This window comes from Apaloderma vittatum, unplaced genomic scaffold, assembly GCF_000703405.1.
Source record: "Apaloderma vittatum isolate BGI_N311 unplaced genomic scaffold, ASM70340v1 scaffold33368, whole genome shotgun sequence".
NCBI classification, from domain to species: Eukaryota; Metazoa; Chordata; class Aves; order Trogoniformes; family Trogonidae; genus Apaloderma; species Apaloderma vittatum.
In genome coordinates this window covers 32,392-50,113 of record NW_009733321.1, presented here as the reverse complement: position 1 = coordinate 50,113, position 17,722 = coordinate 32,392, and the positions used below count along the sequence as shown (strand labels likewise).

Here is a 17,722-nt window from a genome sequence, read left to right as displayed (position 1 = left end):
TATATATAAAAATAAATCTCCATATTGCTGCAAAATGGGTCAGGACACGTCTCCTTCACTGTCAGAGGGGCTGCATGAGGGATGGAGGAGAGGAGAGTGAGGAGGGGCAGATCAAAGTACAGGCAGCTGGTTGTGCTGCTGCTCTTGTGCCATCGTGGAATGTGAGGGGGGTTTTTGTGGTTAAGAGACTTGAAACTGCCCTGACCTGAAGTGTGGTGGTTTTGTCATTTACATTCCACTGAGCTATAAGTGAGTGAAGAGTGAGTCGTCTTACATGACCGGGATTACAATGGGGTTTTATGGAGAGGTAATATGTGGTAAAAGGAGTGAACAGTGACATCAAGGAATTATGGTCAAATGTGTGTGTGTTCTGTTTTAATTTAGGTTTGTCTTAAATGAGCTGGTACAGACTGAAAAAGACTACGTCAAAGACTTGGGAACTGTTGTGGAGGTGAGCTGAAGCAAACCCTGCTATGCAGAATGTTTTCCTACTAAAAAGCACCATGCTGAGAAGTGACAACAAGAAATACAGCATGAGAAACAAACTGCTTTATTTTGCACTCTGCTTCCATGGTCCCCTTCTCCTGTTGACAGAAACAAGAAGAAATGCCTTTGGAAACTATTTTTGTTTCCGTCTAACAAATGTTGTATTTTAGATTTCAGCTCCAGCGTGCAAAGATTTTTCTTGGCTACTCTGCTTGTGACAAACTCTTTCTGCTGTAATGAAGCCCTGAGGGCAGTGAGGGAGAGTAACTTATACTCCTACCACTTACTTGGTGCTTTCCTTGCTGTCACATTGAATAATGGTAACACATACTTTACTTGAGTTTGCACCTGGACTCAAGTCCTATATCTGTGTACCTTTCCAGAAGCTGGGTTTGGAACTGTGCTGGGATGTGTGTGTGGCCTGTGGATTATTGTTTTTCAAAAAAAAATAAAATTGAGATAAAATAGAATTTGGGGATTTTTCTGTTAAAAAACAGTCATAGTTTTTTAAGCTTCAACTTATAAAGACCTGGCTGATCCCTAGGGATCATCTGTCAGAGACAACTCACATGTGAGGTCCAGTTGTTTTCCTAGTAAGGATTCAGAATTAGAGGCACGTGATTGAAGTGGGCTTTTGGCAATGCTTTTGGCATTTGCTGGTCCAGAGAGAATTATCAGCCCATCTAACAGTGATTTTCAGCAACTTCCAAACTTGAAAACCTTTGTGTTATCTTCTGTTTATATCATGCACCACTGGCGGACCTCACCAGGGCTGCAGTGCTCCAAAGGCTTATAAAGAAACTCTAAGGAGGTGTGAGAAATCCTATTCATATGACTCTCTAAACTTAGTGCTTGGCTTTGTGCTCCCATAGAGTACTTATGGGGATGAGTGGAAGAACTCTGTACAGAGTCTGGCTTTTTCCTCTTACCAGAGAAGCCAAGAGCTTGATAAACTGCTTTCGTTTAACTTTTATCTTCTAATTGCACTTGTCACTTCAGTGACATCTAATAATGGCTTTTGTTAGTATTGTAGATACACAGAATAAATCCTTTTAAATTTTCTTTTAAGCGAATTGTGTAATTTAAAGTGTCTAGATGAGTTTCTGGTTTTAAATTGTAAAAAAGGTATTTTAAGCATCTTCAATGTAAAAAATCCTGGCCTTAAACTTTTGCTGCTTTGAAAAGAAAAGAGCATAATTTTGCTCCACCTTCAAATGAACCCTTTGCTAATCACTGATCGTTAATCCTAAAGGGCTTCATGAAGAGGATAGAAGAAAAAGGAGTTTCTGAAGATATGAAAGGAAAAGACAAGATTGTATTTGGCAATATTCACCAGATCTATGACTGGCACAAAGAGTGAGTTTTTGGTTTAGTTCCTTTTTAAGCACCTTTCTAACCACTCATCCATAAGGATTGGGATATACAGTATCTGTATGTCTAAGCTGCTTTTAATTGAATGTCAGCAGGTCATTCAGTTCTGAACTTCCAGAGGACGTTGCCTCACTTTAAATGGTCTCTATTGGTTTGTAAGTGCTGCTTAATAGCTTCACAAGTCATGGCTCCCTTGAGTCCTGAGATGTTCTACTTCATGTGCTTTTAGCCACAGTTTTCACGATACTCTAGATCCTGATATAGCACTTTGTCTGCCCAGCCAAAACCAGCACAACTGCATGATGCAAAGCATCAGTCTTACATAAACCCATTTTTTTTTCCAGTGAAACAAAGCAACTTTGGTGGGCTATAACTTTGTGCTGGGGCTTCACGGGAGCATGTTTGTCATGCTGTCTTTAACTACAGATACAGCTTTACGCTGGCTCAAACACCGTGCCAGGAGTGCTGGTCAGTGTGACAGAAATATGTTGCCCACAAGAGAGTTTGCTCTGTGTCAGTGCTGTGCAGCCACAGCTCCCGAGCTGCTGCTCATAAGCAGTAGCAATATGGCTTCCAGAGAGTTCCTGCTTGTGGGGTACTCGCTGGATCCTCGGAACAACTACTGAGGCTGCCATAATTGTGTTTTTTGGGTCATAAGCTGTAGGATTAATTCTTCTCACATATAAGCAGTAGTGATGCTGGAAAGTCATGGTTTCCTTCCTGTATCTTGTGGTTCTCAGCAACATAAACATCTTCACGTGCAGCTGATAGGATCGTGAAGGCTGACCATACCAGTAGTATTTGGCTAGTAGGGTGATAAAATGCAAATCCCCTTAAGATCCTTCTCATGTGAAAGCTCTGACAGGCTTTGGCCTCGTTGATGCTTTTCAGTCCGACTTAGGAACTCTGTTCCTTGAAAATCGTATTCATACAAGTAGCTTTTGAAAAGCTGCTGGAAACACAAGGCTTATTTCAAACCCTGGGCCATTTCCACTGCAACTTTACAAACAGCTATGTCTTGCTTGGGGACAATGCTCATTATCTCAACTTTGCCACTCAGAAGTACTCTATGTTTCCAGCAAACTAGACTTTGAGCATGCATATGCAGACTTGAGCAATGGCCATGGGGCTGGATCTTGCTTCAGCTCTCAACATTTCCCTCAGCCAGGAAACACAGTATCCTTCCCATCACTTGTCCTTCAGGTGCTTATCTCATGGCCTGGGCCTGTCCTTATGTTCTGACAGATGCCCTTGGAGTCTAAAACAGAAAATGTCAGAAAAGCTTCACCGTACATCAAGTTGATACTACCAACAGAGTGTTTTTGCTAGTGCCATTCATTGTTTAAGTGTGATGATAGGAGTTTTGTGTAACACATAGGGAGAGTTTCCCTATTTTTAGTTCTGTATATCTGGGTCGAGAAGTCTATTTAAATGGAGCTTAATTTAACATTTATAGAGAACTGAGTTATGGAAGCAGCTGTATCTGGGAACAGGGATGCTTAGCTGTCCAAAGCATCTTTTTTTGAGGTTCTGGGATTTCTTGGGACCAGACCATCCTCTCACCAGACCTGGCTAGTGTGGCAAATTCATGGAGACATTAGAGACAGGAATCCTGCAGTGAAACAGAGGGACATCATGAAAAGGGAGCTTGTCAGAATTTCCCTAGCAGTTAGAAAAACCTACCAGTATTTCTAAAATTTAGCTTATCTGCTTTTACCTCACTTTTCAGCATCACACTGTGTTCTTGGTAAGAATTACCAAACCAGAATGAATGACCTCCCCGAAGCTGCAGGTCAAGATAGAGACAGTGTTTATGAATTACTGTTACTATTACGAATTACAATATATTACTAACAGTAATATACTGAAAACCAGCAAAAGCCATAACATACCAAAAACTCCACCAGCAAAACTGTGTTGATACATTTATTCAAGTGGAAACTTTTGCATCTCTGTCACATTGATCAGTACTCCAGATCTCCTTGTGCAACTGAAAGCTCCTGGTAAAGCTTCACTCAAGTTTTCACAAGCATTTTGGTATATGTAAAAGTTTTACTTTGGGAGTTCTAAGAGAAGGAAAGCAATTCTTGCAATAAGATGATAACTGACACTTTTAAAAAAATGAATTTGAAGTAATAGTAAAGGAGAGCAGATAGGTTGCAAGACAAGACCTCCATATTTTGCAACTTTCATCTAATGTTTTAGAAATCCCACCATTAAGGGCTGAAGCCAAGCTTACCTTTTTATTTATTGTAGAATACTATAGTTAAAATTACACTAATAGATCTGAAGGATGACTAGTTTGCTGCTGGGATGACCTAAAGAAGTATTTTGAAATGTTCATATCCTTTATTTCAGCTTTTTCCTGGCTGAACTGGAAAAATGTCTTCAAGAACCTGATCGTTTAGCACAGCTTTTTATTAAGCATGTAAGTATTTATTTTTGGTGTGTGTCAACTTGATACTTTTACATGCCTAAACTTAATTTAAACAGAAAGTAGTCCTGTAGTTCTGCATCTTCAGTGAGTAACTGGATTGAACTGAAGCATTAATTGCCTTCCTGCAAACTTTGTATTTTGGAAGCAAAACTGATGTGGCCAAGGACATCTGCCAAAATATAATTATGGCAGATACTTGCCATCTGCTGTGATTAGCATGTTTGTGTGATATTAGCCAGAACACAATTCTGTGACAAATTTCAGACCTACCAGTGTGAGGACAACATCTCTAACTGGCTACCCTCATGGAAACCTCCCCTTGCCTAAGGTACAGATGTGGAGAAAAGAACCAGTTGCCAATTTTCTGTCCTACCTCAGCAAACTAAATCTTTGATTAAACCAAACATAAAAAAAAGCAAGCCGAGCATCATGGCGACTTTCTGCCAGCCTTTAATAGCAGAACAGAAGGGTAACCAATATCTCACCAGGCTTCTGTGCCTCTTGCTTTCACAGGAGCGGCGATTACACATGTATGTGGTATATTGCCAAAACAAACCGCGATCTGAATATATAGTAGCTGAGTATGAGACATACTTTGAGGTAAGCGTGGCTTGTTATACATTACTGCTACTTACAGCTGTGAATCCTACTCCAGTAGACTGTTCTGTTGCCTGTGAGGTTTGTCTAAAACAAACTCCAGAAGATTTTGATACTGCACATGCTGCTAATATCTCTGCTATGGAGAAAAAATGTTAATCTATTTATTTCAAACTCTCATAATGTTAATTTCTAATACATGTTTAAACTAGTACTAACTGTCTGTGACCCTCAGAGTACCACAGCTGCACTGATTTCTGTCCAAAATGAAATAAGACTTTTTAACCTACAGTCTGCAAACGGGGGAGGAGGTAAACGTTGTTGGAACTGGATGGTGCGTCTCATAAATTCCCAATAATTTTGTCTGTTTCAAGGAATCTTTGAGACTAGACACATCTAGATGTGAGAGAAGCTTGTTTAACAAGGGAAAGATGTTTTGTTTCACCCAAGGGCATGAGGCATGCTCCACGGGATTTGTTTGTGAGCTAAGCCCTGCTGCAGTAGAAGGGGCCGTCTCCAGAGCTTGCGGTCCTGCTCAGTTGGCTCAAAGGGGGAAGGGATCCTGCGCTTTCCAACGCCTTCCTGCTCGGTCATGACTTTTACCCAGTCCTTGCCTAAATAGGATATGCCAGATTTTTAAATCCTCTCAAATTCCCTCTTGCAAACAAAAGATTAAGAACAGACCAACTTTCTGTGGAAATAAGTCTCCGCTGAGACATTTTATCATGTTCCCTGTCTTACTCTCTGACTGTTTGCAATTGTTTTTAATCCTCAATTTTTAGTGAAATAAGCCAACGGCTAACCATCAGTGACTTTCTGATCAAACCCATTCAGAGAATAACTAAGTATCAGCTTCTTCTCAAGGTGAGTGGAAAGATACACTAAAACTATAGTCTGCATTTTGCATTAGATGCTGTTATTTTAAATCAGCCTGAGTTTTAACTGAGGAATAACCTCATCAAATTAAGAGGAAAGAGGAGTCTGCTTATACATGGGCATGCAATGACAGAGTCCAATGGAAAATACCCAGAGAGCAGCAGGGTGACGTCTCTGGGAGTAGTTGGCAGTTGATAATAATTAAAAGATTATATTTTTTGCTACTATCAGATTTTTATAGAAGAGTAAACTTCAAATATGATTTTTTTTCCTCTCAAGTCTCAGAACAACCTTTCATTCTTTTTTATTTTTAAAATTGTAATAAAGAATACTAATAAAGCCTGTCTTTGGTGCTGAATGGTATGATTCTAATAAATGCCATAGCTTCCGTTTCTGAATACCTGTCTTCAAATTCACTTGAGAAACTTATTTTCAGAATATTCTCATTCCTGAAAGTTTGGGAAGCCCACCACATTTTTTTTTCCCAAGGAGTCTGACCACTCTGGCTTCTGCTGACTTTATCGACAATGCCAATTACTCAGCATTTCTGAAAATTCATCCCCACAGGTCTCAAGCTACTATCTAAAATTAGGTATCTCTGAACCCTACCCTGTAATCTCAGGCAATACTGGGGCTCTGAGTTGGTTTCTTCTCTTTCTTTAACTAGTCTCAAGCGGGCTGCCATCAGCCTGCAGTTTGAAAATTGCACTCCTGAAAAGAGAGAGCAACATGTTCCCTGAAATGCCAAAAGGAAAAGAAAAATCTTCAAGTGTGTGTGGTCTTGTGGCTTAAGACAGGGACCAAGTAAGCATTCCCAAGTGCTAGTCCCAGCTTTGTCTTTTTTGTGATGTTCTCAGCAACCGTTCACACCCCTTTTCCATATCTATAAAGTAGTTTTAAGGTTCAGCAACCTCTGAAGATGAATTTATTAATATTAGCAAGTTCCTTCACAGAAAATCACATGCTGAATATGGTTTTTGTTTTCCAAACTGTCATCTTTTGTTTTGTTTTGTTTTGTTTTCTCTTTCTGAAGTGCCTTAATGCAAACCTTTCTGCTTTCTCCAGGACTTCCTGAGGTATAGTGAAAAAGCTGGTCTGGAGTGCTCCGATATAGAGGTACAGTTTCATATCCTGGACAATAGTGCTATGTTATCTAATAGCACTTTATATAGAGGCATGAAAACCCCAGTATTCCTTTGACAATAACTAGAGATCCTGCGGATATTCTAAATGTGGTATTTCTCCTAGTTTAAGTCAGAAGTAAAAGATGAAGGCGCAGTCCTGCTTTGTAGGTGCAGCATCCTATTTTAGATATTACTGTACATCTTCAATGCATGAGAGCCTTATCAGGAATAACTGCCAGCAGTGATCACACTATTGAAGTTTGTTATTATTCTTTTGGAGTAATATAACATCCTTTTTTCCTTAACAGAAAGCAGTCGAATTAATGTGCCTTGTACCAAAACGTTGTAACGATATGATGAACCTGGGTCGCCTCCAAGGCTTTGAGGTATGCATTTGCATTCTGCTTATAATAACAACTAGGCAAGGAAAAGCATTTATCTTTCTGTGATTGTCTCTACAATCTGCCCTACTCCAGGGCATTTATTTGTCTAGTGCTTGTTCTTCTCCAGCGCTGAGCTGTCTGCTTTGGTGAGGTTTTGAGGGTGGGGGTGATATACCTCTCACTCTAAACTTGTGACAGTCTATCTATTGTTTCTTCAAAATGTGAGGTCTGTAAAAGTTTCTGCACGTTTTAATTACACTGCTTATATCTACTGCCAGAGCTAAATAAGTGGTGAACCAGGCTGCTCTGCCTGTTAGTGAGCATTAACATGTTAACAGCTCACTCTGAGTTTGGCACCATCCAAGAGGGTGTTGTGAGTTACAAGCCCACAGGTTACAGCTTGTGTGGTGTGTAACTAAGCCAGTGTAGACTTTGGCAATCCTGGTGAGATGTCTTGTCATGAAGTCAAGTTTGCCACCTTATGCATTGTATCATTCCTGCAAACAGGTAGATCCTGTTTCTTTACACCTTTGGAGGTGTTGTGTCACTGCCTGCTGGCTTCAGGGCTGATGGAGAGCTCATGACTAGAGGGAATCCAAGGCACTGCAATAACAAACTACATAATGGGAACAGTGTTTGAAATTAAGTACAAATCAATCTGCTTGAGGCCTCTTCTTTGGTTTTATATGCACAATCAGTGCAATGAGAACAAAGAAAGCCTATGCTATTTCTCTTAAACTGAGCTCTTGATTTACAAGATTGCTGCTTGGATAACCTAGAGGGGATATGTCTCACGTGAATTCAGTGCTGCCTGGAAAACTTGGACTGCACAAAACACAGCAGATCATCTCGTGGGACCACGGTGGGTTGGGGTTTGTAACGTTGATGCCTTGTCTGCTTCTCAGGGCAAGCTGACAGCTCAAGGCAAGCTGCTGCAGCAGGACACCTTCTATGTGACGGAGCAGGATTCTGGAGTTCAGTCTCGACCGAAGGAGCGTAGGGTGTTTCTCTTTGAGCAAATAGTTATCTTCAGTGAACTCCTTAGAAAAGGATCTTTAACACCAGGCTACATGTTCAAGAAAAGCATAAAGGTAAGAAATAGAGAGGGAGAGGCATATTCTGTTTGATGGCCTTGTGAGGAAGTCTTACCAGTTTTCTGTACTGTGGGACTGGTCCATCCTGTCGTAACTGGACAACAAGTTGCAGAAGACATTTGCATTTACATTTCAGTGGGTCAGGAGCCATTTAAGACCATCTCTAAATGAACCACTGGGTGTCTAGATTTTCTGGATAATTATTAAAAGGAACACTGCTGGGGCAGATCCTCTGTCATTCATAGCTATGAGTTAGCAAATATCTCTACAAAGCCTGCAGTAGTCAAACAAAGTATACAATAGCTGCTTTTAAGCATGATCATAAAAGATGGGGGAAGGTGTAGTATACAAAACAGTCATCTCAGGCCAAACTGTAGATCAATATTGAGTCGCTTTGTGGCATTACTGGAAATACTCTCCATAATGGGGGGAGGACTCTTAGTACAAATGAGAATGTTGCAAGAAGACAAAACTGTTTGAAAACACCCACCTTCCAAAAATGCAGCTATGAGGAATTATAAAACTAGCTGAACTATAAAGAAAGCTTTAGGAAATTAATTTTGGTTTTAAATAGTCTTTCCAGATTGTGAGACTGAGACTAAAAGTGAAAAACTGCAAGTAACCAGGGAAAACACTCATTTATTTAAGTGGTTTTATGCTTGTTTAACAAATGTAAAGTTAACCTCTGAAATGGTAAGTGAAGGTGCGTGAGGGCTAACTAGCTGAACTATAAAGAAAGCTTTAGGAAATTAATTTTGGTTTTAAATAGTCTTTCCAGATTGTGAGACTGAGACTAAAAGTGAAAAACTGCAAGTAACCAGGGAAAACACTCATTTATTTAAGTGGTTTTATGCTTGTTTAACAAATGTAGTTAACCTCTGAAATGGTAAGTGAAGGTGAGTGAGGGCTACACCTCTTCTGGTAGAACAGCATTTGCTGTGCCTGCAGAAGGAGCAAAGTCACTGATTCATTTGAACATCTTGATCATTCAAAGCTGAGAAACCAGCATGGGTTCGGTTTCCTTTTCAAATATGCAGGTTAAAAAGAGATGGGTTAGAATGCATTCTGTTTGCTCTAAATTTTAAATGGTGCATTAATATGAAAGAGAACAGAATGAGGTGAAATAACGCATATTAACCATGTATAACTAAACAAATCTACAATAAGCAGCATATTTACTGAAATTAGGTCATCTTCTTGGCTGACAGAAACTGCAGCATTTACTGAACAGCCTATATCCATTTGCAAGTCAGTGTATTTCATGGTTTCCAACTAAATAATAAGCTATAAAGGAAAAACCTAAAGTCTACAAATAAACCGTCATCTTGATTTAGATGACCAGCTCTGATTTTATCTTATTGCTGATTTAAATCATTATTAAAGTTGGAGATGGAAATAGCATGAATCATTTTTATTTCAGTTTATTGTATGTGTAACAATGAGGCTTTTATCTGCAGGAAACAATTCCTGAATTGTATATTGTAGATAAAGAGAGAAAAATAAATCTCTCCTAATGCAAATAAAATTAGCTTGCCTCAAGGGTATGAGTTGCTTTTCTGGTTAAACAGCCTATGAAAGTAATGCTGTTCCCACTGCCTGAGTTTAAAATTCTTGCGTGATAATCTTCTAGTCCCACTTTTCTTCCATTTGGCGAACAGCTCATTCTCCTGTTGGGTGCCTACAGCAAATGTGGGATCCCTCGTGGCTCCACGTGCATTTCCCCCACTGCAGCGTGGAGTCCGTGTGCCGGCAGCTCTCAAACCCGGCCCCTGCTTCAGCTTCTGGCTGCTTTTCCATTTCTTTCGTGCTTTCTCGCAGAGACGAGCCGTGGCCCACAGTGGAGCAGGACCATTCCCTACAGCAGGACCGTTCCCTGTCCCTCTGTGCCATGGGCATCCTCACCTTGCAGTGGAACCTTGCCCTGAGCTGGGTCGTTCCCTGGTGGGAGGCACTTTGTCCAAATGTGTCACATAAGCAGGTGCCTCATCACCTGTTTTTCATAACCCTGCCCTAAAAGCGGGCACCCAGAAATTGCATCTTGTCTGAGTTCATGAGCTGCTGTTTGAGGAGGCTTTACACCACCAGTTAGGACCAAGTTTCTTTGACCTTGATTTGAGTGCTGGCCACATCCTGCTGGTCAGGCTGGACCCATCTTCTCAGCAGTTACCAGGACTGAGGAGCCAGCTTCGGCTAGCTTTGATACCTTCTGCAGTCATGGTTGTCCAGTTCTCTGGGAGATGGTCCTTGAGAGATGTAGGCTGCCCAAGTGAAGTGATTGCACACAGATGACTGTAACCTGCTGGAAAAAAGAAGATCTGCTGCAGCATCAGGAGACAATTGCTCTTTTTTACCCCTGGTATACCCTGTGCATGGTCCATTTTTTTTTTTTTAAAAAGTACTCTGATGATTAAGACTTTCTTTCCCATGGAGGATAAGAAATGCAAGCACTTATTTAAATTCAAGGAATAATAGACTCTATTAAAATCTTAATAGGAACGTTTAAACTCTATTTACAAGTTACAGTAAATTTTTAGCTCATCAGTCAGGTCTATGTTACCTTAAAATAGAAGTTTTAATTCAAGACAAGGCAAGCCGATGTCTGGTACATCTGCCAGAGCTTTATTAAGCATCATGTTTAAGCTTAAGATTTGTCTGCCTAAATCTAGACAAAGTGAATTCATCTGATTATGATCTGACAGTCTGTTAGTTGACTCAATTATTTTCAGGAACATTTCACAAAAATTTTATTCTGATTCTTGAGTAACGATAACTCATGCTTCATGTAACACATGCTTACCTTCGGTTGTTTCAGATGAACTACCTTATCATTGAAGAAAACGTGGACAATGATCCCTGCAAGTTTGCTCTAATGAGCCGGGAAACATCAGAGAGAGTCATTTTACAGGCAGCTAATCCAGAAATTCAGCAAGCTTGGGCACAGGACATCAACCAGGTCCTGGACACACAAAGAGATTTCCTAAATGGTATGTACATGGTCTTTACTGTGTTTCCGAGACTGTGACACTAAATGGGATTTAGAATCTTTGGTCTTTGTTTTCTCTAAACACTCAGCAACTTCTTTTCATAAGGAAAATCCCACGGAGAAAACTAGAGTCCAGTCTGCCTATCCGTAAGCACTAGGTCAAGTGTTTTCCACACAGTAGATGGGAAAGAGTGCTCTTAATTTACAGTGGGTCTTTGAGAAGAGGCCAACTCAGTGCCACTGTACAGAGGTCTCTGCATGCCAGGTCTGCCTGGTGGGAAGGTGAAGAGTGGGAGAAGGGCCAGGCAAACCTGACCTGAACTTGAGTGTGCCTCTAGAGCCTACTCTGAGACGCTGCTGGAGCCCCAACTTTCATTAAAGGCTGCAGGTCATTCTGGCCTGGCTCCATTAGCAGCATCTCATGGGCTGTTCTTCGCAGCCTACTGGCTCCCTGCTTCAGTCGGTGATGGGTCCCTGTGCCTTGTGTATCAGTCAAGTTCATGGTGAGGTTTCAAGTGCCTCCATCACTGATCTGCCTTTGGTGCTATTTTTGCACAAGATGCTTTAAAAGTGTTGGGGTTTGCAGGGCTGCATCACTTGGTGCTTTCCATTCTACAGGGAGATTTTAAATCTAAGCCTTTCCCAAGATGGTGTTGAAGCCAGGTTGCCATTGCATCTACCAGCATCTCCCACTTAACGCAGAGAAAGGTTTATCCCCAAGAACCTCCTGTTCAATGTCACCATGTGCTATAAACTGAGAATGTGAGGTGGGACGAAGGCTGGCTCACCATGCCCCGCCCTTACAGGTCCAAACTGTGACTCGAGTACTGTGTCCAGTTTTGGTCACCACAGTATAAGAAGGACATCGAGGTGCTGGAGCGGGTGCAGAGAAGGGCAACAAGGCTTGTGAGAGGTCTGGAAAACATGCCCTATGAAGAGCGGCTGAGGGAACTGGGTTTGTTTAGTCTGGAGAAGAGGAGGCTGAGAGGAGACCTTATTGCCCTCTACAACTACCTAAAAGGAGGCTGTAGTGAGGCTGGTGCTGGTCTCTTCTCTCTAATTACTAATGACAGGACAAGGGGAAATGGCCTCAAGTTGCGTCAGGGTAAGTTTAGATTGGATATTCGGGGGAAGTTCTTTACTGAACGAGTGGTGACGCACTGGAACAGGCTGCCCAGGGAGGTGGTGGAGTCACCAACCCTGGAGGTGTTTAAAAAAAAAGTAGATCTAGCACTTGAGGCTATGGTGTAGTGGTTAGGTATGCTGGGATGAAGGTTGGACTAGATGATCTTCAGAGGTCCCTTCCAACCCCGAACATTCTGTGATTCTGTGAGGCAGCAGCTTCTTTCAAAAAAAAAGAGTAGGGCAAGGAAACATCTGGGCTTGTTTCCCCCAGGAAGCATGGAAGCTGTGCATGATCTGGAGGCTTTTCCAAAACATCAGCTTTGCTTTAGGAATAGATTTTGGGTGGTTCAAAATAATATTTCAAGTTAAAGCTGTGTTTCTAAAAAAACCCAAACAACCAGACAAACAAACACACATGATCAACAGACGTGTGTATTTTGAAAATACAGAGGAATCAAATTCAGTTAACAGTTTTAGCTTGTTCTTGCTCGTGACTGAATGAGGGGAAGAGTCAACCAGAACTAGAGGAAATATCTAAAAATAGTACTTCTTTGGTTTGTTTGGAAGCAACAAAGTATGAATTATTACTTTGTATGCTTCTAGAATTGTTTTGCACTATTCGTTTCAAAATAATTTCTTTTTTTTATGGAGCTTTTATTGGAAAAGAGTTCTATATTAAAAAACTTAATGCATGTTCAATACTGAACTTCTTTGCTTGAATTGAAATGTTTCGACTTGTCACAATCTGTTGGATTTTATGATTTTGGGGTTTTGGTGTTTAGTTTTGTGGATTTTTTGTTGCAAAATCTCAAGAAACTCAGTTCACAACAAAACAAAGGCTCCCTTTCCAATGTGGAGGCTTTTTAAATTTTAATTTAGCGTAGTTTCACTTTTTGGAAGTTAACTGGGAAGGGTTACATGCAAAAGCTGTTTGTGATGGTTTGAAAACTATGGCTGAGCTGAGAAGGAAAATAGTGTTTCACTTATTATTCCAAAACTCAGTGTGGGGTTTTCATGATTTGGAATAGAGGGGCCTCATACAACCTCTGTAAAATATTCTCTTAAATACACCAGTGAGATGAGCAGTCTGAGTTCTCCAGTTTGCCCACTTGGTACCAAAATTTTCTGGTTTTGTGTTGGTGCAGTTGGCTTTGAATGAGGGATTATTGGAGTAAAAATAAGTTTCACTAGTGGTTAGTGAGAAAACATGTTTTAAAACCTTGTGAGAACTCCACAGACACTACCTCAGGGGTTTTCTGTCCCTTTCAAATCTGGATTTTTTTAATATATTCACTCTTATCCTCCCAAGACTTACTTCTCTGTAAGCCCCTTTTTCTACTGAAGCATCTTCATAGCCCCTATTTAACCTATCTTCTGTGAGGTAAGAAAGGAATTTGATGGGTTAGAAACATAATCGTCCGTGTCTCTAAAGCTACAAGTGAAAATAGTTATATTAAAACAGAGGCTTAAGGATTTACTTTAAACCTATAAATAAGATCCAGGAAAATTATATTGTATCCAGTAGAGCCTGTCCAGTCCAGAACAATTTTAAGTGGCTTTTAGGATGTAATCTTATTGAGCTTGACTAATCTTTAAATATGTTCTTTAGCTTTGCATTTCATTAAAGTGGATGTTTTCTGTCTTTAAAATCATATTAAATCTGCACTGAGCCAATGCTGCATAAACTTAATAACAAAATATTCCCTCTGAGTTCTTCCCAAGCTGTCTCTGATTTTCACTCTTCAACAGGGAAGCCCTGAAGGGAAGGGGGCTATGAACAAAGTATAGTATTTGCAGCCACAGTTCATAAATGTAAAACTTGGTGCAATTACACTTCAATATTCAAGCTTTTTATATTTTTTCTTGGAAAAACAAAAGCTGCCAAGCTTGAGAAACAGACTCTGCACTGAATGATTGGCTATAGTGACTGTTCTATCGTTTTGCTTTAAGAAGCAAGCTGTAAAGAAAATATATCACTGATGGGTATGTTTCATGAGGAAAATGCCATTGACCTGTACCTTTATTTTAATCATATTAGCAAGGGGTTGCGCGAGGTGAGAGAGAGAGAGAGAGAGAGTGCAAGTAGGTGGACACCGATTTTTGCCAGAAGCTCATAAGAATACTAACAGATGTTGAACAGGAAACTAAAAGCCAGGCATCGCTGTTGGTTGAATTAGGAGTCACAAGTGGACACTCAACTAAATACTCTTTAAAAGCACAGAGCAGGATATATTGTTTTGAGGTAGATTGATAAGTATTCAGTCGGATCTTACTGCTAAAGATCTTGCAGCCTAATCTACTGTGTATACTGGAACAATGTCACCGTCATTGCCAAAGTCCTTGTCAGAGTTCTCCCCCACCTTCCTCCTCCTCTATGGCTCATCTGCAGCAGGACTAAACCATTTTCAGCTGCCGTTGAGGTAAGGGAGTGAAACGGGTAGTAACTGTGGCATAAACATGAAGCACTGTGGTGACAAGGGTCACTGCGTAGGCGTTGCAGCCAAATAATCTTCCACATTGCTACAGGTCTATGTTTGTGTCCTTTTGAAGAAATAGTGATCTTGCGTCCTCTTTGAATTTTTTTTTTTTTTTAGTCTCTTGTTCTTTAGTATTAAGCGGTTCTTGTTGGAGTTGTCCTGCCTTTCTCTGGAAGGGGAATGCTAGAGAGTCTGCTGTGTGATGCTGAGCCTTTGTTTTTCTTTCCTTTTCCTCCTGTTGAGAAAGACATTCCTTCTATTGTGGTTCCCTGGTTGGGCTGATTCTGTGACATTATGTCCTCTGTCTGCCTCTTGCTAGGCTAGTCTCTCTGCATTCCAGTAGGTTTAGTCTGGTGCATGTACACAGTATTAACTGGCTATAAATCATCCAGTAAAGCCACATGACATGCAAAAAGCCAAACCCATAGGTCTGGAGATGATAGTCTGAGCCTAGCAAATCTGTTCCTTTCTCATTCACTGTGAATCCTAGCTCAGATCCCTTCTCCTCCAAGCATCACAAATTCTTTATTTCTTTACCATCTGGTATTTTTATCTTTCCTTTTCCCAGTGTAAGCTCTCTCTATGACTATGAAATGTACACTCTCATAAGCAGACTCTTTTGTTTGTTTGTTTTAAAGGCTTATGAAGCTGTTTAATGTTGCTTGTGGGTGTCTTCTGGAGAGGTCTGGACTGCTGGGATTAATGTCTTCATGCGTTCTATACTTGCTCACTTGCTGGTTGTTTCCACCAGTTTCCTTGATCCGAGTCAGTTAATACAGAAAGCACAAGAACCAAATTGCAGCACATATTTAATAGTCATACTCTATTGGGAATATGCAAATGAGACCTCTGGGTCTTGACCTGTGTTTTCTGATGATAGCAAAATTCAGTGTAAATGAGCTGTGCATCTCTTATTCAGGCTTTTATTTATTTTGACTACAGAATGCAATTAATGTGTGCAATTTCAAAGAGATTGAATACAATTATGTATGCTCTAAATGGCAAATATTTTAGCCCACTGTGTTGGTTAAAGGAGCAGTTCTTCACAGTACTGTGAAGTGCTGTGTTCAGTTCGCGCACAGTACAGCGTAACATGCTCATGTCCTGTCTAGCCATGAACACACTGTGTGCTTCCATGGATGGCATCTCCTGTTCCTGTTTGGTTTGCAACTTACGTCTGTTCTGACTGAATCACCCCCTCCACTCCTCTCTGCAGCCCCTTGCAACATCATTGAAAGCATATAGCTAATTCTTGTCCTCTTTTGCAGCGCTACAGTCTCCCATAGAGTACCAACGCAAAGAAAGTAGCTCAGCAGTGCTGAGGCCCCAGACCGGTAGGGTCCTTCAGCCCAACAGCAGACCCTATTCTTCTGTTCCAGTAGGGTCTGAGAAGCCTTTGAAGGCTACAAGCCGTAACCCATCTCTCCCACCGCTCAAGATATCTACCTCCAACGGCAGCACAGGGTATGAACACTCACAGGCCGGAGACAAGTATGAACAAAGCAAGGTACTGAGCTCATCTGATAAAACGTGATCTCATAGCCCATTTCATGTACCGTAGATGATCTGAGAAGGTAGCTTTAATTAGCAGCTAACCAGGTCAACAGGATTCAACATACTGAAGCAGTGGTGTAAAATGTGATTCGGGATTAAACAGAGACTGTGAAAGCTCTCGCATCCAGATGGGTGGCACTTCGGCTGGGACATGGAGACAGAGCCTCACCCTTGAGCCTGGAGGGCCAATCCCAGTGGTTTTTGGGGCACTGTGTTTGCAGACCTGGTGAGCTGGATATCTGTTCACAGTACTGACAGCCGCAAGATTCAGGCTTCTCTAATATCCATTAGCCACCCATTCCTGAAGAGATCTACTCTGATGACTTAGAAGAGTTTAGACCTTTTCCCATGTAACAGCTCGCAGGGTGCCAGCTGAAGGTTGTAATTTGGGTGCATGTGCACTGCACACAAGCCACCAGAGTCGGATGGCACACAAGCCACCAGTGTTGCGATCCCACTGCTGGCTGTGGTTGACCAAAGCCAATTTCCAATATCACCTATATTTAAGATCATAAGATGTGTGAGTATTCATTTAGCTTCTAGTGCCAAGTCTTTGTTGGTCTTTCCCCAGCATTTGACTTGGTGTGATCGTTCATCTCTTAACACCGCACAAATGAGAACGTGGCTGAGACACCGCCGCTAGCAGCTGTGAAATCTAGTATGAAATAGGAGGCTGGTTTGTATCAGATTACTGCGGCCTTTCAGATCCTTAAAATCCTCTTCTAACAATGTGAGCTTGAAGTGTTTTGTATCTTTTTTTCCCTGGTACAGTTAGGCTGGAAATGAAGTAAGGGGATTGCTGCTGGAAAGGCAGGTTGCTCAGCGCCGCCTGTTCACCGGTTTCTGTTGTGTCCATTTTCACAGACTGATTTGGGAGGGTGCAATGGGACCTCTTCCATGGTGGTGGTTAAAGATTACTATGCACTGAAGGAGGATGAAATCTGTGTGAATCAAGGAGAGGTGGTTCAAATCCTGGCTATCAACCAGCAGAACATGTTCCTGGTGTACCAGCCGGCAAACGACCACTCTCCGGCCGCTGAAGGATGGATCCCCGGCAATATCTTGGCTCCCCTCACTAAATCCACTACAGATAATAGCGACGGAAGCATCAAGTAAGTGCCATGTTGGCTTCGCTGGGAGCACTATGTGGATTTTTTGAGGAAAGAAAATAATAAATAAAAATAAACAAATGCAAGTGGTAGGGAGTTCCTGCTG

General features: G+C 41.2%; 1 protein-coding gene across 1 annotated transcript in view; it reads left to right on the top strand.

The window, feature by feature from the left end:
- Positions 1-384: 384 nt before the first annotated feature.
- The window catches only part of LOC104278741 (kalirin-like), a gene marked incomplete at its 5' end in the record, with an annotated part of 44,525 nt that continues 27,187 nt past the window's right edge, over positions 385-17,722 (top strand). Inside the window, 11 exon segments of the mRNA XM_009875816.1 lie at positions 385-451; positions 1,739-1,842; positions 4,216-4,285; positions 4,808-4,894; positions 5,663-5,755; positions 6,833-6,883; positions 7,200-7,277; positions 8,180-8,365; positions 11,181-11,352; positions 16,222-16,460; positions 17,372-17,619. Of these exon segments, the coding sequence (XP_009874118.1) occupies positions 385-451; positions 1,739-1,842; positions 4,216-4,285; positions 4,808-4,894; positions 5,663-5,755; positions 6,833-6,883; positions 7,200-7,277; positions 8,180-8,365; positions 11,181-11,352; positions 16,222-16,460; positions 17,372-17,619 (1,395 nt within the window).